Consider the following 25,307-nt stretch of genomic DNA (forward strand, 5'->3'; position numbering starts at 1 on the left):
GGAGTCCGACACACGAGTTCTGGTTTAGCTCCTGACTCTGAGGGAACTTGGGCAGGCCCCTTTCGCCTCAGTTTTTTTATCTGTACAACGGAGACAGATAGCTGAATGACGTGTTCCTAGGGCTCCGCGGTTCTTAGCTGAGAGCTCTCCCTTACGCGGCCGCTCGGCCCGCCGGACTTCAAGCCCCAGCATGCGTCGGGGGGCGGGGCGCAGTGACGGACAGGCGGCTCTGCGAATTGGTGCCCACTAAGGGGCGCGCGCCGGCGCGTGCGCAGAAAGCGACGGGCGGGTGGGCTGGCGGCGGTGGACGCGTCGGAGCTGCGGGCGGTCAGGTAGGGGGCGGGAAGGAGGGTCGGGGACGAGGGACCGCGGCCGGAGTCGTGGGCGGTGGCTGACCGGCGTGGCAGGGGGCTGTGCTAGCGTGCAGCGGCCGGGCCACGCCCAAATGGCAGGGTCTGGGGAGCGGATCTGAGGGGCAGGGCCGAGGTGGGGATGGGGGTGGGGCGGCGAGGGGCAGGCTGCGGAGGGGACCGAGGAGCTCGGAGGAGATGCAGCTCCGGGAGGGGAGCGAGGGGCTCTGAGAAGATTCGCGGTGCAGCATCTCGGGAGGTATGAGGTAATGTGAGGGCCCTGAGGAGAGACGGTGTGCAGCATCTGGGAGATGGGAGGGGATCTGAAGGCTCTGGAGGGATCAGGGGTGCAGAATTTCGGAAATATAGAAGAAAATTGGGGAGCCCTGATGAGATTTGGGGTGCAGAATCGCAGGAGACTTGAGGGAATCCGTGGGCAGTAGGCATGGAAGGGGGAGCAAGATCTGAGATCGGAGGGAGCAGGGTTTGGGGCTATCCTAATTGCTAAGGAGGAGGCGTTTTCCCAGGTGGACTCTGGGGAAAATTGAGGGGCTGAGTTCTAGGGGGGCAATATCTTGTTAGCAAAAAGAAGGGACCTGCCTAAGGTTTGAAGGCAACCCGTGCTGTGACATGGGATGGGTAAAAGAGGAAGGAGCAAGGTTGGAGGGTGACACACTGCCTGCTGGAATGCAGGGGATGGGGACTCAGAGTGAGGTGTGAGATTGGGGTGTTAAGCTGGGATGCACGGTTGAAGTCTGCGGAGACTTAGAAACAGGTTAAAGGAGCTATGTCAGAGGGATTTGGGCGCATGAACGCAGAATTGGTGAAGGTTGCCATATAGAGTCCAAAAGGATGGAATTCTGTATTGTAAGAGAGCTGGGAACAGTTTTTGGGGCTGGTTGAGTGGTGGGGTGGGGACATATCATCTGAGCTATAGAATTAAAGGACTCCGAATAGATTTGTGGATTGGTGTCTTGGGATCCTAAAGGAATTTTCCTGAAGTCTCTGCATGGGAAGGGAGGTCTGGGGACCCAAAGACCTAGAAGTAATGCATGAAACGATATATGAGTGTATGAACTTTAGCAGGGTTCAGGGGTTCAGCAGCAAAGTCATAAGTCTTTAGAGATCAGGACTCCTGAAGGAGAGGCAGAATCTCCCTTTTCATCAGGCAGCCGTGGTCCTGCCACTGCCTCCACTGTGAACCTGGGCCTGCTGAAAGTGGTAGGCTTGGGGGAAGAAGAGAGTTGTCAAAGGGGCATGAAGCAGGAGACTATTCAAGGTCATCTGCCTAAGTTCCCCTTTCCCTGTGCCTTCAAATTGTGACAGCACTTAGTGTGTGAGACCTCCAGGGGATGAGTGGAACATGATCTCAGGCCTTATTTTGCTCATCAGTTAAATAAATAGATTGAATTAATCCTATGTAAGGTCCATTACAGCTCGAAGAGGCAGTGGCCCTGTGAATGAGGTGTTTGGGCTCACAGAGAGACACGAAAAGGCGTACAAACTCATATGTATTGAGCATTTAGTCCTGTGCCAAGTTCCAAAGCAGTGGTTCCTAACAAGGGGTGGTGTTGTCCCCCAGGAGACATTTGGCAATGTCTGGAGATAGTTTTGGTTGTCATAGTTGGGGTGTGGGGTACTACTGGCCTCTAGTGGGTAGACACCAGGGATGCTGTTAAAACCTCCTACAGTGCACTGGATAGCCCCCACCATAAAGAATTATCCAGCCCAAGATGTCAGTAGTGCCAAAGATAAGAAACCCTGCTCTAGAGTCAGATATACTGGATTCAAATCCTGGCTCTATCTCTTCCTAACTTTGTGATCCTGAATGAGTTACTTAACCTCCCTGTGCTTGACTCTTCATCTGTAAAATGGGGTTAATAACAGGACTTACATTGTAGGACTATTGTGAAGATTCAGTGAAGTAAATGATAGTGCTAGTATTTGGTGTATAGTTAGTGTTCAAAATTTAGTAGGTTTCAATTTTTATACCTACTTTCTTACTCAGTTTTTCTAATATCCCTACTAAGTAGGCTCTAGTATATCCAGTTTTACATATAAGGAAACTAAGGCTTAGGAATTGACTAAGGTTCCTTAGCTGGGAATGGCAGAGTGAGGCTCAAATTCAGATTTCTGTAATCTTGTATATTCCTGCTCGTTTTTTCCTTGCTGGGGCCTGCTTAGTCTTATCATCTCAGCCCATTCCCCTCAGTGAAAGGACTGCTCAGTGAGTATGGCTGATATCAAATGAAACTCTAAAGGGGATAAATCTGATTAGGTAGGGAGTAGCCCTGGACTTTGTTCTTCATTTGCTCTTAGACCAGGACTGGTGGGTAGGTAAGGGGAGGAGCTTGAGGTTAGCAGGAGGATGACATGAATGGGACTAGAGTGTGAGGTATGGAGACCACTGGCTTGAAAAAATACCTCATACCAGGGATTGAAGCTGAAGGCATACTCTCCAGAGTAATTACTGTTCTGAATGATCTCTTTGGGGCATCTTTCCCCTAGGACAGAGTCACAGCATTTTCTGTCTCAGCTCCAGGACTAGCTACAGCATTGCTAAAGCCAGTTGAGAAACATAGTAGGACTATAGGTCAGAAGGCAAGAGACTGAGCTGGAATATCCACACACACCCCTAAGGAAAATTATGTAATGGGAATTGAATCAGCCTGGGAATCAGAAGCTTGAAATCCAAAACTTCTTCCCCTGCTGCTAAGTTACTAGGTGATCTGGGACCACCTGCCCTTGTCATCTTCAGTCTAGTAAAAATACAAATAGCTCCCATTTATTCAGTCCTTACTATGTGCATCTGTCCTGCCGGTGATCCTGCCAACCATCTAGCTGTTGTTCCCCATTTTACAGATGAGAAAACTAATAGGTTGCATAATCCAAGGCTACATGGCAAGTGGCAAAGTAGGGATGCGAGCCCAGTCAGTTCTGTCTGACTCCTGAATTACTTTGCACTAGTTTTATTAGAAAGGCTTTTCCAACACTTAAGAACCCATACGCCTATGTCGAGAGAGGGGTTGGTAGTCAGAAGTTTACAGGGACCTTGAAGTGGATCATTGTCTCTGTGACACTCCCTCCATTATGTCCTGGTAGAACAATCAGATTTAAAAATCATTCCTAGGTGCCTTTACCAGCCTGTCAGCCAGACTCTGCCTGGAGCTAATGGTAGCCTAATCGGCTTGGGAACTGTAACTCGTCTTTGGAGTGGGTGTGGTTTTATGGCTGTGAGTTGACACACCTGGATTTGAATCTCGGTTCTTCTACTTCCCAGCTTCGAGACCTTGGACAGATTGTTTTTCTCCAAGCTTTAGTTTCCTCGTTTATAAAGAGGAATAACACATACTTCACATGGTGGTTACGAGAATAAGAGATAATGTATAAAAAGTGCCTGACAATAAATGGTCGTTTTCTGAGAAGAAGGCAATGCTGGAAGGGAACTGAATGTTGGTTTGCCAAATTTTGCTGACCCAAGGAGCCGCTGCGAGTCTCCTCCAAATTCCCATCCCTTCCCTTCGTGTGCCTTTCCCAGGATCTGCTTCCTGATCCTTTAATCAGAATCTCATGATTAAAGGAGCATGTGTTGTCTGCAGAAAAAGAAACTGAAAGAGAGTTGAGTGGTTTGAGATGAGTCGGAGGTCTGCTGAGAAAAGGCTGTTGATTTTTCCCTTGTCCTATATTCTTTGAGGCATATTGGCAGCACTGGTGTTACCCAAATGTTTGTGGAAGATGCCAGGGAACCTTTCTAGGTCCTGCAGTTTTAGAGGAAGACAGAGAACTGACAAGCATTTTTCCAGCAAAGTCTGTTATTGATTTAACCTGCCCTTGACATATTTTGGCTATTTCCTTTCCCACAAACATTTCCTTCTGGGCTGTTTGGTGTGTCCTAGACTGGTCCACCTTTGGGGTCCTGTCTGTGTTTCCCTATAAGCCCCCACCTGTTGAGTTTATCTTAGCTGTTTACAGGGGCCTTAAATGCACTGAGTAATTTAAACTGGATTTAGGACTGGTGAGTGTCAGGTGGGGAAGTCACTGACTTTCTTAACATCAGTCCTGCTAGCCACTCCCAGAGAGTGACCATTGGCTTCTGGAGATGGTTATGCGCTTGATTAGCATTCCACTCAAATGCAGGAGGAATCTATGCAGTTTAGAAAGCTGTCATGAAAGGAAATGTGATAAACCTTGCAAAAAACCCAGTCAAACCAGGGAAGTGGGTGAACAGTAGGATAGACCTTTATGTCTTGTAAAAGGAAATGCAGTACTATTTTATGTGTTTTCTAGTTTTTGGGTGAAGAGCTCTATTCACGTCTGGTTTTGCTCAAAATTATATCTCCAATGTTTTCATGGGGCTGGACTCATACTAGGTGCCCAGTAAAGATTTGTTTAATTAATTGCTTCAAGTTCTCCAGTTTTGCTCGTGGCCTAGGCCCCAGGGGGCTGATAGAGGTAAAGGAAGTAGAGATAACTAGAGAACTACCCTGTGGTGGGGCCTCAAGCATTGGATGGAGATTTGAAACCTTAGGTCATCTCTCTTCCTTTGATTCTGAGAGCAGGTAAAACAATCTCCCAGGAAGGCTCAGAATTTTTGTTTTTGAAATGTATGTATCTGTTATCTTGGGTACCATCTCCCTGTTGAAAAGTGCCTGTTCGTTTCTTCTCATAGGCTGGGTGGTAGCTGCCACTGCTATTCCTCAAAACTATTATTTACTGCACTGTTAATTGCATGCCTGGCTTGGTACTGTCCTAAGCACATTATACACATAATCTCATTTAATCTTTACAATAACCTTGTGAGGAGGATACTTTACAGCCCTTTTTCTTAGATAAACTGAGAACTAGAGAGGTTAGGTCACTTGCCCAAGTCTCCACAGTTAAGTGGTAGAGCTGGGATTCAAATCCAGGAAGCCTGATCCCTGAGCCCGCTTTCTTAATCTATATCATACTGCCCTCCCCCAGTTCTTGCCTTTTAGCCCTAGTTCTGCCATATGATTTATGAGGTCTTGGTTTCTCTCTCTTGATCTCAGTTTACTCATCTATATTATTCCTTGAGATCACTGCTAATTCTAGCATTCCATATTTAGTCTGTGCTAGAAGGAGCCACAGCAGCTTATTTCCTGGGCAAGAGAAGTTGTGAATTCATTTGCCCATCAGTTTCTAGCATGGGTATCTCGTGCCCTCAGTCAAATTCCTTCAAAGCTGACTGGTCCTTTTATTAATCCTTATGTGCCTTTATGTGCCATGAAAGGAGAGACTCTTCATCCTTTCAAAATGGCAGTAAACTGAATGCTTTAATAATACTGTACTAGTTGTTATTGTTGACACCATTCTTGATTGTTACTAAAATTATGATAAATAGCAATCTTTCATTACATACCTACCAGTTTCTAGGCTAAGCACTTTATATGCATTATCCCTAGTTATCACAGTAACCTTCTTATAAAGTAAGAAAACAGGTCTAGTGAAGTTAAATAACTTGCCTACTGTCCCACAACTTGTAAGTGACAGTGCCGACTTGATCCCAGTTCTGTCTGACTTCACGGTTCGTGTGTTTTTTGGTTTGTTTTTGCTTTTTTTCTGCTGTGCTGGTTATTTATATCACGGACCGGGGAAAGCATGGTGATGCAGAAGCGGCTAGATCAGGCTAGGATGTGACTGTAGAATTTTCCTGAGTCTTAGGGCAGCCGGGGCAAACACAGCTTAAGGGTAGATTCTCATCTGGAGGTGAAGAGCTGGGCTAGTATCACTATGAGATGTGCCGTATTAATCATGAGATCAAAGGAGTGGGAGGTGGGTAAGCTGAGGTGAGAACGACGTGAGGGGTCAAGAGTTGACAGTACAACGTGTACAAGAGGAAACACGTTGAAGGTATTGTGAAGACAGCCAAGATTATAAATAACATGCTGGGGGTTCATCTGATTGGTTTTAGATTTTACGGCTGGCAGAAAATGGGCAGCTAACTTAAAGACTTGGGATGCTACGACAATTTCTTTCACCTGTCTAGTCTCTTCAGGGAAACTAAGTTCAAATCGACCTTCCATTGGAGTCATTCTCAGAATTAACAATAATTACTGGATGTGTCCTGGATGAGGGGCTGTATTTGCCTTAGCTTCAAATCAGGCTAGGATCCTGCTGAAAGCAGTGTTCCCAGGTCGTGGAAATGGGAGACATGGTTTAGGCTCTTTCCAGGTCTGAGGCTGTCTCCATGCCTGATGCTTTAGTGATGGGAATTCATGTTTCCCTGGCAAAGCAGGGCAGCTTCAGGGCAAGACTCCTTTACATGCTTTTCTGCCTCAAAAGAGCCTAGTGAAGCTGCAGACAGCTGAGATAATTTGGGGTACGGATGTGGCATAGTAAATTCATTTTTAAAGTGGATCGCTGAGACAGGGAAGCAGGGAGCTTTTTAATTGAAGGAGGTGATATGATATTCCAGAAAGCTGGGGAATGAATTTGCTGGTATCTTTACAAGTTGGCAGACTTGTTTAATTAGCTGATCTGCAGTGCCAGCTCTGGGAAGAACAGATGTCCCTGTGCATTGTAAGGTAACATGCTCTGGATCCAAACACCAAATGTTGCCCTCAGTCTGTTGTCCCAGATGATGGAAGAGAGCACTGAAGCTATTTTACTGGTTTAGAATTGAGAAGGTTTGCCTGGATCCTGAGCTGAGTTTTCTATCCGTATTTCTATATTGTCCCCAGACCTATGGCATTTAAGAATTCAGCATTCACAGTTTCCGATTTTCACATGAGATCTTCATGATATGCGGTAATGTGTCATTTTGTAGAGGCATGGATTTGAGTCGTAATAGCTTGCAAGGCTGGTGTGTGGGAGTAGGTCACTCAGCTAATAAATCAATCTAAGCCAGTCTACAGCAGCTAACTCTCATAACTGTATTACTGTTCCTCCTTGTGGAGAAAATTATATGCTACAAGGCTGCATTTCCCAGAGTATGGTCTAGAGAGCACTTGTTAATAAGTGTTATATGACAGTAAAAAAAAAAGCTTGAAATAATAGTAATGTTGGGTTAGACAAAGTTAAACTTATCTGTTTTGTGGGTTCTACTAAGTTTGAGCTATGTGACCTTCAGCCAGTTTTTCTGAGCCTTAGTTTCCTCAACTGTAAAATAGGATAATAAAAATAGTACCTACTTCAATGGGTCATTATGAGGATTAAATGTGATTATACGAAACATCTAGCATAGTATCCAGCAGATAGTAGGTACTAGATAGATAGTATTTCCTCTCTAGTAAAAGAGAAGTGTAATTTCAGGGAGGTGGGATTGCCTTCAGATAAATTGTACATGTCTCCTGCTGAATATTTGTCAGATTGCATTCAAAGCTAAACGTGACGGAAATTTGTAATATGTATCTCTGCATTGACTCCCCTTCTTCTGTTTGCCTGGAGGAAGAGTTGACATTTGCAAAGCTTGCTGCATTGTCCGTAAAACCAAGCATGCTTGCCCTCCACCTCCTTCTCCTTGATGGTTGACCGGTTGACCGTCTGCATATCATGAGACTGCACAGGTGCAGCTGTAGGATTTGCATTTAAGAAGAGCTAAATTTATCCATGTGCCTCACCTTACTACATGTATTCATTCTAATTTTGGTATAAATTGACAATGACATAAGGCTGCAGAGTACTGAGATCTCGTGTTCTACTTCATGAGCATATGTGGGTTAAGGAGGGTGGGAGTATTGATGGCATGTACTCTGTAAAGCAGGGGGTATTCCAGGCCCAAGATAAATTGTCTTCATGAGGCGCTACCATTTTTTTAGTCATCTGGGCTTGAGTCTTCTGGCTGTCTTAGCTCCACCGCTTCCCCACCCTAATCCACTGAGTTTACAAATCTTAGTGATTGCACTTCTGGAATATTGCTCAAATGCATCTTCTTTCCATTTTCACAGCCTGCTGCCTAGTTCAGGCTCCCAATTACCTCCCCCAGGCAATTTTGCAGTAGCTTCCAAACTAGTTTCTCTGCTTTTTTTCTCCACTCCATTCAGCTTTGATCATAGCAGTTCCTGCTCCAAAACATGCATTGCTTCACTATGCCCATCAAAATGAAGTTCAAAGGTCTTATTTTGGCTCTGTAGACTTTTATCATCATTCTCCAATTCCTAAACCGGTTACTATAATCCCCCTATATTTTCCCACAATTTTAACCTAAGGATGAGAGAAGAGAGACCTAAAATTTAAGGGCTTTTTGGTGCTGAGCCAAATGTTAGCATTTTATACACTACATATACTGTCTCATTTAATCTTTACATTGACCTTATGAAGGCAGCATTATTCTCATGTTACAGACGAGGAAACAAACCCAGAGAGGCTGTGTTCTCTTCTCTTTCTACTTCTGGAACTTCTTGTCCTTGCCCTTGTTTTCTAACTTTTGTTAAGACTGAGCCCTTTGCCTGGTACTCCCTTTCTCCTATCTCCACATATCTATGCATCCCTCAGGTGTCTATCAAGTGCCATCTCCCCTCAGAAAATTCCATTTCCTTTCAAGTTAGAGTGAATCTCTCCTAGCCCCCATCAAACTTAGTTCATATTTCATTTATGATACTGCTTTCTGCCTTAATTATTATTTACTTAGTTCTTGTCTTCTTTCCTAAAGGTTGAGCATCCGAAGGGCAGAATTCATGTCCTGAAAACTTTAGTGTCAGTATAGTACATGGTCCCTAGTCTTAAATGGGTGGATAGGTGAGTAGATAGAGGGATAAATGAGTGGAAAATACATGTATTTTCTGACCTAATGTTTTGCTGATCAACTAAAGCTAATCATCATCATCATTTTCTGTTTCTCTGGATGATCCCTAGGCCCCCAAACATGACACAGTAAACTCTATACAACACAATAAAAAAGTCTCCATGCTCTTGCTCACTCAGTTTTCTTTGCTTAAAAGGCCTTTATCTATCTTGTTGCCTTGTTTCTTTCAAGACGTATCTCAGGAGTGTCACTGCTTCTGGGAAGGCTTCCCCTGTTCCTCTAGGCAGAATCCATTCATTACCCCACCCGCTGTGCTCCTGCAGAACTTTGCGTGTAATCCTTTCCTGTACGTAAGTTTTCTAGTAATATAAATTATGAATTTTAGACTTCTCAAAATATAAAAATAATAATGAACATTTATCAAGCATACTACTTTCCAGGTGCTATACTAAGTACATCGTATTCATCATACTATTTAACCCTTCCCAAAACCATATAAAGTAGGCAACATTATTATTTAAATTTTATAGTTGGGTGATGGGAAACTGAGCTTTGGGAAGTTTAGGTTACTCCTTTAAGGTCACACAACTAAATATCCTGAATTTGAATTTTTATCCAGTATGCAATGCCTTGTCTGTTTTGTTTCCTTGTGTGTCACCATTACCTAACACAGTAAATACTTGTTAAATAAGTCAATGACTGAATGAGTGATCATAGTTATTCTCTAAATGTTTCGTGAGTGAATTAATTCTTACAGGCAATGGAATAATGGCTTCTTTTTCTCTTTAGCAGGATTTGACCTTCTGGAGCATGAATACTAAGCTATTCAGTTCTGGGCTGTGCTAGGAGGACCCTTCAAAGGAAGAGCAATGGCCGCAGCAGCAGCTTCTCACCTGAACCTGGATGCCCTCCGGGAAGTGCTGGAATGCCCCATCTGCATGGAGTCCTTCACAGAGGAGCAGCTGCGGCCCAAGCTCCTGCACTGTGGCCATACCATCTGCCGCCAGTGCCTGGAGAAGCTACTGGCCAGTAGCATCAATGGTGTCCGCTGTCCCTTTTGCAGCAAGATTACCCGCATAACCAGCCTGACGCAGCTGACAGACAACCTGACAGTGCTGAAGATCATTGACACAGCTGGGCTCAGTGAGGCCGTGGGGCTGCTCATGTGCCGGTCCTGTGGGCGGCGGCTGCCCCGGCAGTTCTGCCGGAGCTGTGGCGTGGTGTTATGTGAGCCCTGCCGCGAGGCAGACCACCAGCCTCCTGGCCACTGTACACTCCCTGTGAAAGAGGCTGCCGAGGAGCGACGACGGGACTTTGGTGAGAAGTTGGCCCGTCTGCGGGAGCTTATGGGGGAGCTGCAGCGGCGGAAGGTAGCCTTGGAAGGTGTCTCCAAGGACCTTCAGGCAAGGTATAAAGCAGTTCTCCAGGAGTATGGGCACGAGGAGCGCCGGGTCCAGGAAGAGCTGGCTCGCTCCCGCAAGTTCTTCACGGGCTCTTTGGCTGAGGTCGAGAAGTCCAATAGTCAAGTGATAGAAGAGCAGAGTTACTTGCTTAACATTGCAGAGGTGCAGGCTGTGTCTCGCTGTGACTACTTCCTGGCCAAGATCAAGCAGGCCGATGTAGCACTACTGGAGGAGACAGCTGATGAGGAGGAGCCAGAGCTGACTGCCAGCCTGCCCCGGGAGCTCACCCTGCAGGATGTGGAGCTCCTTAAGGTGGGCCATGTGGGCCCCCTCCAAATTGGGCAGGCTGCTAAGAAGCCCCGGACAGTCAACATGGAAGATTCCTGGGCCATGGAGGCTGCAGCCTCTGCTGCCTCTACCTCTGTTACATTTAGAGAGATGGACTTGAGCCCCGAGGAAGTGGTTGCCAGCCCTAGGGCCTCGCCTGCTAAGCAGCGGGGTTCTGAGACAGCCGCCAATATCCAGCAGTGTCTCTTTCTCAAGAAGATGGGGGCCAAAGGCAGCACTCCAGGCATGTTCAACCTTCCAGTCAGTCTCTACGTGACCAGTCAAGGCGAGGTGCTGGTTGCTGACCGTGGCAACTACCGTATACAAGTCTTTACCCGCAAAGGCTTTTTGAAGGAGATCCGCCGCAGCCCCAGTGGCATTGATAGCTTTGTGCTGAGCTTCCTTGGGGCCGATTTGCCCAATCTCACTCCTCTCTCAGTGGCCATGAACTGCCATGGGCTGATTGGTGTGACTGACAGCTATGACAACTCCCTCAAGGTATACACGTTGGATGGCCACTGTGTGGCATGTCACAGGAGCCAGCTGAGCAAACCCTGGGGCATCACAGCCCTTCCATCTGGTCAGTTCGTGGTAACTGATGTGGAAGGAGGAAAGCTCTGGTGCTTTACTGTTGACCGAGGAGCAGGGGTGGTCAAATACAACTGCCTCTGCAGTGCCGTGCGGCCCAAATTTGTCACCTGTGATGCAGAGGGCACCGTCTACTTCACCCAGGGCTTAGGCCTCAATTTGGAGAATCGGCAGAATGAGCACCACCTGGAGGGTGGCTTCTCCATTGGCTCTGTGGGCCCTGATGGGCAGCTGGGTCGCCAGATTAGCCACTTCTTCTCGGAGAATGAAGATTTCCGCTGCATTGCTGGCATGTGTGTGGATGCTCGTGGTGATCTCATCGTGGCTGACAGTAGTCGCAAGGAAATTCTCCACTTTCCTAAGGGTGGGGGTTATAGTGTTCTTATTCGAGAGGGGCTCACCTGTCCCGTGGGCATTGCCCTCACGCCTAAGGGGCAGCTGCTGGTCTTGGACTGTTGGGATCATTGCATCAAGATTTACAGCTACCACCTGAGAAGATATTCCACCCCTTAGGGGATGAGAAATATCCATTTCTTCTGTTCTCCAGCCAACTTCCCTTCCGTTATTCCTTGATTGTTGGTGGTACCGTGGAGTACACCCAGTCTGTGTCCTGATTCCAGCTGGGTAGTCTTAGAATTTTAGAAGCTCTGTCTTAGTTTATTTGCATTATTTCCCCCCCTAAATATAGAGCTTTAACAGATGCATTGCCCCAAATAGGAGACATGGTGGGGTTAGCTGAAGCCTGATTAGAACTCAGGCACTTCTGAGCCTTCAGTAGAGAGCCTTTTGCCCCTGTATTTGAAATTTGCCCTTGTAGTGACTCTTTGTTGATTTTCCTCTCTTTTGGCTTTAATGACATGACCCTGGTCCATTATTTCCTTCCTATTATAATGTGCATCATCTGTGACACTATCTCTTCAACCCTGCTGCATTCAGTGTGCATGCTCCCGTGGGATCTGCTCCACCTTTCAGTGACATTTCAGACATCGTATCCTTGTGGCATGATGTCTCAGGTCTGATCACCTTTACTGGTGTGAAAGCTCATTCATTTAGCACCACCAAGGGAGATATACAGTCCCTTTGGGAAGCAGTACCTCTCAGCTCTGGGGATTTTGTGCCGTCTTGGATTGGTCTCTAAGTGCAGATGTGACAGAATGGTTTGACCCTAGTTGGTTGGTCTTGCAGGGTTTAGTCTGGACATTGCTTGCCTTTTTAAAGGAGCATATGGATTGGAATTATGCCAAAGCATAGGAAGATGAGAATAAACAAACATAAATGCTAACACAGACAGCAAACACTCTTGGATAGTCTCTAGGGCTCCTCATTTTTCATACTACTTCTCTCCACTGACCTGTGCTAAGAGTTGTCTGCAGAATTGTACAACACAGGCCAGGGCCAACAAAGTGGGGAGGTGGGCACATCTCATTTTCATTACTAAAACACAAAACTGTTGGATCCTTATTCTGTATCTTCCTCAAGTGAGTGCATAATATTTGGTTTCGGGATTTATTTCCATTCCTCTGTGAAGCATTAAATAATTGATAACTGTTTCTTCATCACTGGTGTTCACGTCTTTTAATTAAATAAGGAATTGGGGAGGTGAGGAGAGGGATAAGTGGTACAGTGCTGTTTGGCTTCCATATCTGACCCTGCATTCCTTGAGAGCATTAAGGATCTACCCAGGTCAAAATTCAGCCAAAAGCACCATTATGTAAAGATAATCCAGCTCTTACTCCCGCATACATGTGTACAGAGTCAGTCCCCAAGGTCTAGAGTCACAACACCGTGTTCTAAACTGAGCCTCCACCATCTGCTTTACCCTTATAATTACAGTTCAAAAAAGGAAGATGCTTTGTGCTTTTAAGACCAGAGGTGGTTGAGGGAATTTGTGACAAGGTTCCTCAGGCTTTGGTGTTTATTAAGCAACATAATCTTGCTCTTTAGGTGCAGGGCTGATGGCAAGCCAAAAAGCTATTACCTTGCTTTCATGGAAGCAAAATTTGCTAAGCTGAGCTACTCAAAATTGGTTTTTGGTGGTGGCATCATTTTTTTGGCTTCTGTTGTGATAGCTGCCAAAGGATAGGAAGGAAGATAATTAAGTGATCTTAAACTAGTTTGTCTTATGCATTTCACCTAGAGAAAGCCCCATGTTCTGATTATGAAATTGCACCTGATTTTCAAAGATTGTTTAATTGAGAGGAAATTGATCCAATTAAAAGTCCATCACAAATGACTCCATAGTTATTAGAGCCACTTTATCTGTGGTAGCAGCTGGCAGCAGGAGATCTATGTTTGCTGTCAGTGGGGGACTTGCTGAGGCAGTAACAGTGGCCGAAGCCTTTGGCACATGGTTTGCAGCAGAGACATGAATATAATATTGTGGGCTGGCTTGATGTAAACGAGGTCAGGAGGCCTCTAGCTGCTGATGCTTTTGGAAGAAAGTGCCATCACTATTGGCATTCAGCGTTTAGGTACCCCCCATCTCTGAGCTGCACTCATGCCTTGGCCCTTAAGTACAGCGGGTATCTGCTGGCTCAAAATGGAAATAATTGTGGTCTGAATATTTTTGTTTTTTTGACGTGAATATTTTAGGCTGTGCTTAGTTCCGTCAATTTTCAGCTATCTACCATGTTGACTAAATTGCAGAGTATAACCCCGAGAAACTAATTTGCTCCATTACAGCAGGGTTTTTTGTTTGTTTGTTTTTAAGCAGCAGTACCCTTATTCAAATAGTCTTAGATGCAAGTCTGTCATGTACAATAGATCAAAGAGCAGCTGCTCTGGTTGAAGCAGATCTGTGGACTTGGAGAACAGGCTTTATCCCCTCACCTAACCTCCTGTGTGCCATTGCGAAACTTGAGTATCTACAGATCACTTTCTGAAAAAGCAATGAACTACAGCATTGCTTATCTTCCAGTTCCATCTTATTCTCCACACGGCCATGGGCAAGTCATTTAACTCTTCCTATTCTGGAAAATGGTGAAAACAATCCCTGCGTCTGGGAAGAGCATAAGATGTGAGAGAACAGATGTGAAAATACCCTGTCCAGTCTTGGCTTACTCAATAAGCAGCGGCTATTATTCTCTTCTTTTCATTGAATTGTTGCAGAGTGGCGTGAGGCTGTGCAACCACTCCAAACAATACCTTTCCTCTTTCCTATTTTACAGGTTCCTATTTGGCACCAAAACCTTTCTCAGGCATTTCCTCCCCCTAGCTTCAAGTCTCCACATAAATCTGGTCACCTGTTCCTTTTTACTATCTATCACTCTACCTATTTCAAATTTCTATTACTGTATAAGTCACTATGTTGCAATTATTTGCCCACATATTATATCTGAGCTTTATTACGAGCTAACTTTTTAGTCTCTAGCTACAAGCACAGAACATGGTGCCTAGTGCAGAGTCGGTCCTCAGTTTTCAGTTGGCTGTGATTGACTTGACCTGATGATGATGATGGGCCCACCAGTAACCTGAGTCTTCCTAACACAGCCCCCTTACAAAGGTATCCTCAGGCAAGCCCTTTTCTAAGGTATATAAAGCACTAAAGGCAACCAAATGACTTCCAGGTTGGTTAAGCCCTTGCTTTCCTTTATCATTTCTGAGTATTTATATAGAATTCAAGGTTTTGGAGCAATGATTCATCAAATATTTATTGAGTACCTACTGTGGGCCAGGCACTGTGCCAAGTGTTCAGAAAAGAATGATTTAATGATAAATGATATTAATGTGTCTACTTTCCCATAAATTATTTCAGTCTTTCCTGTCTGAAGTGTTTGAAATCTACTGTTCTATTGTCCTTAACTTCCTCAAAGGCCAGGTATAAGCAGTGTCAGTGAAGGTCAATCCCAATGTACACTCCAGCCTGAGACTCTAGGGTACAAAGGCTTCCTTCCCCTCATGGTGAACTGGTGTTCAAGTTAAAACTGGGGGAGATTTTAGACCTGTACTGTGATGGAACAGCACTTCTCAGCTTCTTAATTTAAAAACCTCTTGGAGGAAGAATGGGATTGCTGGAGAGGCAGAGGTAAAACTCATTCACAGCAATGTATCCCACTAGGAAAGCTGCACATAAAACCTAAAGGCTAATTATTTGATTAAATTAAGATGGTATCTTGATGCTTTTTGAGAGGTTAAATGAAATCAAGAAAAAAATATATACACATATATATATATTTTTTTTTGACAAACATGCATGTTTATTCCTATAGATAGCTAGCATAAGAGGATTTTTTTTTCTTCTAGGTCAACATTCACTAACTCAAATAATTACAAAAATTAAAATAAGCCATTAATCTCAGTATTAGGTGGAGGTGATATATGGCACTTAAAACTTGGCCTTTGTAAGCATGGAGGCTTGAGTTCAGTCCTAGCTTCCCCACTACTAGCTCTCTGACCTCTGAGTCATTTAGTCTCTCGGCCTCAGTTTCCTCATTAGTAATAAAATTATATTGTTTAATACATTGCTCTGAAGAACTGATGGATGTAAAACACTCAGCAGACTTCCAGACATTTCATAAACTTTCAGTGGTGGTAAATATTTTACAATTCTAGTAAACTAAATGTATCTCAAGGTTGCCCTTGTTTTTGTGATAGAAGGATTATATGAAACTGGTGATTAAAAAAAGTCTATTTCCCTCAAAGAAAATTATTTAGTAACTCTTTGAAATCCTAATTGAAAACATGAAGAGTTTGTATGAGTGTCTTTCCGATACAAATAAAACCAGGATTTTCTTTTCATGATTTACTCAGTTTACCTGGTTTTAACTATAATGCCATTGTATACTTTTACAGAATATTAAGATCTGAGATTCCATTCATTTATTTATTTATTCAGTAAACACATATAAGACATCTACTGTTTATTGTTATTAGCAATAATTATATGAGTAATGAATGCAAAGATAAATCAGTCGTGAATCCTGCTGTCAGGTAGCTTGTGGTCTGGCTGGAGAGATAAGGTATGTAAAAAATAATACAAATACACTGAAGAATAAGACAAATGGCACGAGATAGAAATGGAGTACCAGGTGTTTGAGGAAAGACTTTCTAGTTGAGACGATCTGTTTGCTAAAGGGCCTTGTGGGCAGAGGGCACATCATGAACAAAGGTACAACATTACAGGGATGAGTGAGAAGTTGGCACCAGCAGGAAGTTAAGACCACACAAGAGTTAGGGGCCATTAAAGAAACTCAAAGGTCTAAAGTGATCCATTTGTCCATGACCCTTCCTTTAAATAATAATGCAAGTGGTTATTTCCTCCTGCCCTAAGCCATATCACTTACTCCTATCAGTAACCATGGCTCAGTGAGGTTCCGTTTTTAAGGAGGTGGTAGGGTGTGGATCAGAGTCACCTTGGAGACCTGAGGGCGCCAAGGTGCAGGGAGAAGGTGTAGTCTGAAAATTCACCCCCTCCCCATATTCTAATTTATCTCCTTACTGGGAATCCCTGATGACGTTTTCTCAGAAATAAATTTTCTGCCTTTTTAAAATCCTGAAATAATAACAAATTGCTCCCCCTCAAAAGCCTAAGTCAAATGAGTCTTGCAGTCTCGATATAACTTTGTAATAGAGTCTTACTCCCTTTTTGATGTTTGATGCTTACAGCTTTCAAAACTCACCACTCCCCTTCATCTTCTGCCCCACATCTGGACATGCTGATAAGAAAGCTAGAGTTCTTCCCCCTTTGGTGCCAGTGGGAAGTTCAAATCATACAACCCCTAGCCCATGCATGGGAACCCTCACCCCAATCCTACCTCCAAACCACCTAAAAAACAAACTGGTCTTCATTCTTGCTTTCTCAAGCTATTTCTGGACTTGCTTGGGAGCCCACATTGCTTTGCCCAGAAAGCCTCATTACATGAGTTATAAACCTTTTCATACCCACTTGGTATGTGCATAGATAGCATCAGCAATCTCACATCTGAACCAAGTTTTGGATGAGTCCCCCTCTTTGTGGGATCACCACAACACTTGGTACAACAAGCAGAGTGGTTAGACAACGACCACCATCACTGGGGGTCTTTCTTTTGCTTTGGTTTGCTAACTGCCTCTTTTGCTGGCTAGCTTGTTTTCTGAGTCACTGCCTGATGGCAAAACTGTGCTTTGAGCTATACTGCTTGTACTGCATTTGCTGAGCCCTCCCAAGCCTCTGTTATAGATTTAACTGAATTAAGTTGGAAGTTTTGATAATTAGCATTTAGGGACAGGAGTAAAGTGGCCCTGGATCATGTGTCTTGGTCCAGACCTATCTGTGTGTCTCAAATTGAATCGTGTAGATTCCAGCATAAGCTGTGACTAACACTAGTAGGCTCAGGGGAATGACTATTGGTTGGTTGTCTCAACCAGGCATTGCCCCCATTCTATAGAGTGTTCAGGAGAAATACTGATATCCTGTGCAATATGTGGGTCTGTTGGTGGTTGCTCATGTGCAGGAAGAGCAGTCACCATGTGGAATGCTGTGGTCCACACTCTAAAAGCAGATAGCTCACTAGGATTGTACAAAATGCCTTGGCTGCTCCTCTGTCACTGTTGGCCAGAAAAAGATCCTGACCTTCAGGGTTGTAGGGAAAAGTATCCATGGTTCCCCCATGGCATAGCCAAGGGGTTAATTCAAATTCGATTTAAGCCCAGGGTCTTTAAGCCCTATAAAGAAACCATTGCCATGAGGGAGACCCTAATCTTGATGATACAGATTTGCACCTCTCTGGAGGAGGAAACTTATAAATATGAGCAGAGTAGAGAGGACTCCCCTACCACCCTCCAAACTATATACAGTAATCACCAAAAGAAGAAAAACATAAATACCGGAGGAGAAAACAAAAAAAACTGAAACAGAGATCTACAATTTGACTCAATTAGAAATCCAAAATTTACTAAAAAAATTTATACAGAAAACAAAATAGATAAAAGGTTGCTAATTGGCTTTTGCATCTCTACAACCTAGGTTCTGAATTAACTTTTAACATCTGCTGAAATGCACCAAACTTTCATGGCCTTAATCAATACTGGTGCTCAAATTAGGGTTACACGTGGGAATTCCCCTAAATTTATACAGGGCACCTCCTATAATCTTAGGGGAGTTACTGAGGACATTTCAGGACATGTAAGGAAGACAAATAGGTATGCCTCACCTTAATCATCAGAACTATTGCCTTGCCTAAATTCTCCATAGCCATAGCACCCATTACCTTAAAATATCGCATACTGGGCATGGACACTGATCCAAGGAGTAATAAAACTGAATTAAGTTTTTGGCCCTTATAATTGGTTTGCCAAAATGAGACCACATGGATTTTGCCCTCCTCTGTTAGTTAAAGTAGTTAATATGGCCCAATTTAAACAGGGCCTTTGAGGTTTGAAACCCACATACAAGACCTATTTAGAAAAAGAGTGATTAGCCCCACTGTTTTATCATTTAACAGCCCAATTTAGCCTGTTCTTAAACCTGGAAAGAATGAATGGCACCTCACAATGGATTCCTGCAACCTTAATGCTGAGGTCCCACCCAGTAAGATTCCCATACCAAATATTGAAATTACTAATTCCATCCAATCAACAACTGGAAAATACTTTGCAGTCATCAGTTTGGCTAATATGTTCAGTTCCTATTTCAACAGCCTCTCAGTCACAGTTTCCCTTCATCTTCAAAGGGACACAATACCCCTTTACCTGGCCACCCCATGAGGTACCTCAACAGCCATGCCTTCACACACAATCTTTATATAGACAAGATCTTAATGGCCGGTAATGACACTGATCACATCCTCTTCCAAAGAGATTCATTTGACTCGCTTATCGGGGACACACAAACATTCACCAAAGAACTCATGAAAAGAGATGGGTCATTGCCCTACACATTGTACAAGTCCCTGCCACCTTGGTTAAATTCCTGAAAGTTATTTAGCTGAGGACCATCCCATCCTGACACTGTCAAAAAACAGCATCTACAATGTTAAAATAAACCCAATTTCTTTTAGGCCTCTTGGGTTCTGGAGACAACATAGTCCTCACTTACAAATTTTACCCAAGCCCATTTATGCTGTTACTTACAAATCAGCCCACCTGACTGGGATCCATTGCAACAAAAGGCTCTAGAATTGGTCCACATTGCAATACAGCAAGCACTCCAATTAGTTCCCCCAGAGACTCCTTCACTGTAGAAGCTTTAGCAATCTCCTCTCATGCCTCTTGGAGTCTCTGGACCACACATGATAGCCATAATTTGCCCATAGACTTCTGATACCATTTCTCCTAGAAACAGAGCCTGTGACCCTCCATATCCAGCTGTCCATTATCCTTGGATCATGGAAGCTGCACCCTGAAAGCTCAGCATAGCCACTGAAGCCTCCTTGCTCCAGCAAAGAGCCAAACCTGGGTCCTCTGGCATATTCCATTGGTAAAAGGGTGTGTCCCCCCCGTTCCTCAGTCCTTTGCCAGAAGCCATGGTGCTAGACAGGCTCACCCCCTCCCTTCCCTAGACACCTCGGCTAGCTGGGTGAGTCCCTTGGGATCAACTGAGTGAACAGCAAAGGGAGTTTATATACTTGATAGATGGCATCACCACCATCATATGAGATGGAGTTTGCTGGAACACTGTTGCTTTTCAGTCCTGAACTGAGATGTTCCTGATAGTGGGACAGGACCCGGGTCAGCACAACTGGCCAAACTTCATGCAGTGCTTTTTGTATTGCATGTCCAGGCCAACAGACAGCCCCATCTTCACATTTCTCCAGACGCTTGGGCCATTGCCAATGATCTGCTCATCTGCTCTAGCCAAGGGCAGCAACAATTCCCTATCCAAGGTTGCCTCTTTAGGGTAGAGAACTCTGGGAATCTCTAGTTTCACAGATACCCAAAATATAAATCAGAGTCACACATGTCTTTACACATAGTAGATCCACAATAAAAGGCCTCACTAAGACATTTCTCATCCCCTTCAGAGTTCCAGACATTATCGACAGTGACTGAAGCACTCATTTCACTTCTCAAAATATACAATATTGGGCTCTAATACAAGGCATTTAGTGGAACTTGCATTTCCCTTACCACCCTCAGACTGTAGGCCTCGTAGATTGCCATAATGGATTACTTAAACAAGTTCAATTAAATGAAACATGGCACATTTCAGTCATCAGTCACACATCCAGGGTGAACTATAATAAAGATTCTGACTCCATATTTGATGCTTGACTTCTGACAGCTTTCAAGCCCCACTATATTTCTCTTCCCCGTTGGCCCCTTATCTGGGCAAGCCTAGGTACTCCCACCAGGTTCAAACCATGCCAGCACATGGGAACCCACTCCACGCCCCTAGCCATTATATAAAATCCAAGCCAGTTGCTTTTCCTTGCTCTCTCAAGCCATTTTTGGACCTGCTTCGGAGCTGCCTCTGCTCTCCCCAGAAAGCCTCATTATATGAGTGATGAATCTTTTTATATCCTCTTCGTATGTGTGTGGCACCATCAGTTTCATCATCTGAACCAAATATCGGCTGGAGGTCCTTTCCACTACTTCAGAGTGACAACACATATTTAGAGTTAAATATTAAAAATAACTTCATAATAGGATGAATAAAAAATTTTATAGGTTTAATTTCTGAGCAACTGTATCAAAAAACCACGTGTTTTTGCAAAATGACATTTAAGATTAAAACTTAAAAAAAATAACTGTCTAAATCTCTGAGGTCCAAGGATCTGAATCTTGTTTGACAAATTTAATGATTCTGTAAAGGTGTTAGAAATAAAGTTAAATTAAAAATATCATGGCTCAGAGGATGGAAAGGGAGCGGGCATGAATATCACCTCACCTGATCCACGAATCAGAGAATAAAACTTGCATTGACTGATATGTTGGAAGAAATGTATGATGCACGTAGAAATGGGCACATACACCCTGGACCTTCCATAAAGACTAATTAATTGTTAGGTCAATGAAATGTGCAAATGGTGAAGCCAAAACCCTAAAAGTGTGTATTCTTCCTTTCTAGTCTGTGACTATGGCCACATTTGCCTGTTTTTCTCCTCAGTGAAATGAGGATGTTAACTCCAGGTTACTTAATATGTACTAGGACTATTCTGAATGTCCCATAACATTTAACACAAATAAAAGCTGGCCAAAAATGAAGCAGCGTGGGCAGCCTCTCTGAATGAAATAAAGTCTCTCTAAATAAAACACCAGAAAAACAATACTGGGTGTGGCAGAGGAAAACCAGCTCCCCAAGGAAATAAGTTGTGAAAGGTAAACTTTAGTTTTATGCCTGAAGACACTGTCTTCTCCTATGACTTCAATTACCCACCACTAGGTCCCAAACCTGCATTTTTCAGATCTTACCTTCTTTTGATTGCCAGGCTGGTATATATCCAGTTGATCCCTTTATATTGCCAAGTGGTGTGCCAATTGTGGGCTGGTGTGTTAGATGGAGATATCCCTTAGAAATCTCAGATTCAGCATATTTAAAACTGAGCTCAGCTCTCCAATACCTTGCTGTTCTTCTTTTGCTCCACTTGAAGAATACCAGCATCGACTCCGGCACTTACACCAGAAACATTGGCACCATCCCTAATCATTTCCCTCACCTACCACTTCCCACCATTCAATCATAAAGGTTTCATCGTACCAGCAGCTTAATATTTTTCACACCCTTTTAGTTTTTCCTTCATCCCCACAACTACTACAATTTAAGCTCCTATTGTTTTTTTCCTGACAACTCCCATGACTTCCTAACTGACCTTCCTTACTCTCATCTAGCATCCCACGTACCATTCCTCCTCTCCCAGGTCAAGCCCTAGCCCACACCATCCAGAGTCATATTTTAAAATGCAAAAGCTAATAACAATACATAAAACCTTTAAGTGGCATTAAATTGCTCTTAGTAAAAGGACAAATTCCTTAACACAGTCTACATATTTAGTGGGATTTTTTTCCTGCCTATCTGTCTTTCTAGGTTTATATCATCACTGCTTCCATCCCTCCTTAGGCCTTTTCTGTACGTGTTTTTCTGTTACCAGAAACACTTTCCCTCTCCCTACTCACCTATGTCACCTAAATCTTACCTCCTCAGGCCTTCTGGGTGCCCTTCCTGACCCTCCTTGCAGCATTGACAGATTGCACGGTGATTTCCTCATTACCTATCTCTCTCTAACACCAGACTGAGCTCTGAGAAGGCAGGGTGACTTTTAATTTACTGCTGCATCCGTAGCTTCTAGCACAGTACCCAAAACATAGTAGGCACGAAAATTGTTGCCTGATAAAACCAGGGCACGGCGTCAGCTTAGCTCATCTGTTGATATATATGAACACTTTGAGTCACATTTAGCACCAGCTGGTTAGCCACCAGCTGCCTCCCTGAATCACCAACTATAGCTGTAACAGAAACAGGGTTTAGATGAAAGGTGGGAGGAGTGGTTCCCTCAGATTTGCTTTTCCTTAAAGAATCTTCTCAGCTACAAAATAATTAAAAGTTGAGTTCCCTTCTGGAAACTCAACCCCAAGTCTGTCTTGGTGCAAAGTCATCACTGGAAGAGAAAGCTTAAAAAGATACCTTCTATGGTATGGTGTGTAAACTATATCTCAGAAAGGCTGTTATAAACAAAAGAGATATCTTTGCATACATATCTCTTGAACTGCATCTCAACATACTTCTTCGGACAGGGGAGGGAGAAGAGGGAGCTAGTTTGAGTTCTAATCCTGTCACTAATTTATAGTTCCCTTTGAGCAAATTGCTTATTCTCTCTGGGACTCCATCTCACCATCTATATTAATGGATTTGCTAAATTAAGGGTACTTCTGATTATAAATTTCAATGATTCTGGTGCCCTAGACCTCAGGGATGTCTTAGACCAAGATCTCCTAAAGGAGCCTTCCATCTCCCTGGGCACCTGTGGATTGGAAGGGAACAGAAGTGTGGACCCCGAGAACCCTAAGGAGAAATCCTTGGGGTCTCGGGCTGGTATGTCAGATTAAGACAACCAAGGCCAGCACCAAGCCAATGGGTCAATGGTCAACGCAATCTTGAAGACCTGGCTCAAAGCCTGAACTCTGACCCAGAGCCAAGGTGTTGCTAGGAAACAAGGATCTGGAGCCAGCTGGCCAACATCATGCAGGCTGGAATCATGCTGGTCTGTCTGCCTCTTTTCTCACTCTTCCTGACCAAGTACTTCTCATTCGTTGGGGGAGCGGGGAATGCATCTCAGAGAGGTCACTCTTTTTGGAGTGCCCACCCTGGTTAAGTAAGAGCAAAATGCAAATGGTGAGAGGATCAGAGCAAGAAAAGATGGAAGAAGGAGTAGGCAAGAGAGAATACCTTTTACCAGCTGTGTGCCTTTGGATTATAGATCTTACCCGCTTAGGTCTCAGTTTCCTAGGGAGAAAGATACCAGCTTTAGAGGGTTGTTGTGAGGATTAAATGAGATTGTGTATGCAAAGTGCCCAGCATACCTCCTGGGCATGTAGTGGTTCTCAGTACAAAGCATCTGTTCTTCCAGGGAGGCCATAGGGCATGTGGACTTTGAAGTCAGACAGTCCTGGGATAGAATCCTTACTCTGCCTATCACCAGCCATGTGACCCTGAGCAGATAAGCTTTCTCATTTGGAGGATGGGCATAATAATCTGGGTCTCACAGAGATGTTAGGAGGACAATTGGGGTCATGCAATTAATGACTCATAGCAGGAACTCAATGCAAGTCAGTCATGGTTGTCTGCTCCTCTGTCACCCACTCCCAAACACACACACACACATACTCCTATACATTCTTCTTGACCACTATAAGCTTGGTATTCAGCTGTGAAAAGCTGCTCCCCTATACCCCACCGCTGGGCTCCAGGCTGTGCTTCCTGATAACTCTGCTTTCTCTTGCCAACTCCAGGTTCAGACAGGACTCAAATTCCCAAGCTGGTGGATCAGCCAGGGAGAAACAGCCATGGTTTTAGAAGATCTGGAAAGAAGAGGGCTTATATCTTAGGCCACTGTTTCAGGACTGGAAAGAGCTACATCATTATGCTTTTTTTTTTTTTGGAAAATGAATAGTAATAATAATTATTATTGATTGATTGACTTGATTGTGTCGGACAACAATAAATGATAATAATAAGAGCTAACATTTCCTGAGCATTTTTTATATGCCAGGTAGAGTGATAATCACTTTACAGACATCATTTCATGTAATTCTCATAACAATACTGTGGAGCAAGCATTATTATGCCCATTTTAAAGATAAGGAAATTGAGGCTCAGAAAACCAACTGCCTTGCCCTAAGTCACACATCTGGCAAATGGGACAGATGACTCACACACAGCTTGATTTGTAGGTTGTTATTTGCTGAAAGGTACACCTTTGGTAAAGGAGCAGGCAACAATGATTTGTGTTGAGTTCCAACTATGGGTCAATTCACCCCATGATTTCATAGCATCTTCATAACAACCCTGAAAGGTCCATCTGTTTTTCTAACAATTCCCCTGGTACCTCCCAAACCAGCCCCTGTTTTCACTTAATTTTAGGCATTTGGAGATCCAGCCTCTCCTATTCACGAGAGTTCTCAGCTGTGGACAGAGACAATGGCAGTTTCTCTAACTATTTGCAAGATGGAAGCACAAAGACATTCAAAGTTCTAACAAAGAAGCAATGGCATCCCTCAGCAGCACCTGAGTGGATTCAGGCCCTATTGTTCCCTACTGGCCTGAGAGGACTCGGCATCCACCAGGCTTTTCCACACACCCAGCTTTGCATCTTGGCCACTGGAATCCCTCTCCACCTCTTCAGATGGCAAATGCCCTCTGGGGCTCTGCTTAGACATCTGTTCCTCCAAGGAAATTCCCAGCCCACCCCAGGGGGTTAGCGGCCCATCTCCCAGCCTTGCCTCCTCCACTCCCAACTCTACAAACACACACACACACACCCCTTATGTTCTCCTCCATCACAGCATTTATCAAAAGGGTCA

The 25,307-nt window shown here is 44.1% G+C and overlaps 2 protein-coding genes across 7 annotated transcripts in view; one reads left to right on the forward strand and one right to left on the reverse strand.

Moving 5' to 3' along the window:
• The window catches only part of ASTN2 (astrotactin 2), an 826,144-nt gene that overhangs the window by 194,514 nt on the left and 606,323 nt on the right, over positions 1-25,307 (reverse strand). The window lies entirely within an intron of this gene.
• On the forward strand, positions 273-12,928 carry TRIM32 (tripartite motif containing 32). 3 transcript variants are annotated; one of them, XM_046684690.1, is made up of 2 exons: positions 273-332; positions 9,844-12,928. In XM_046684690.1, exon 2 carries the CDS (start codon positions 9,924-9,926, stop codon positions 11,883-11,885), a length of 1,962 nt encoding a protein of 653 aa, XP_046540646.1. In that variant the 5' UTR covers positions 273-332; positions 9,844-9,923; the 3' UTR covers positions 11,886-12,928. The 3 variants fall into 3 exon arrangements, with proteins under 3 accessions (XP_046540646.1, XP_046540639.1, XP_046540653.1); XM_046684683.1 differs by having other exon boundaries at positions 9,847-12,928; XM_046684697.1 differs by lacking the exon at positions 273-332 and adding an exon at positions 561-616.

The sequence above is a fragment of the Equus quagga genome, chromosome 1, assembly GCF_021613505.1.
Source record: "Equus quagga isolate Etosha38 chromosome 1, UCLA_HA_Equagga_1.0, whole genome shotgun sequence".
Taxonomy (NCBI): domain Eukaryota; kingdom Metazoa; phylum Chordata; class Mammalia; order Perissodactyla; family Equidae; genus Equus; species Equus quagga.

Bases quoted from the DNA above. Each gene is read 5' to 3' on its own strand.
- TRIM32 (XM_046684690.1), top strand. From the start codon at position 9,924: ATGGCCGCAGCAGCAGCTTCTCACCTGAACCTGGATGCCCTCCGGGAA.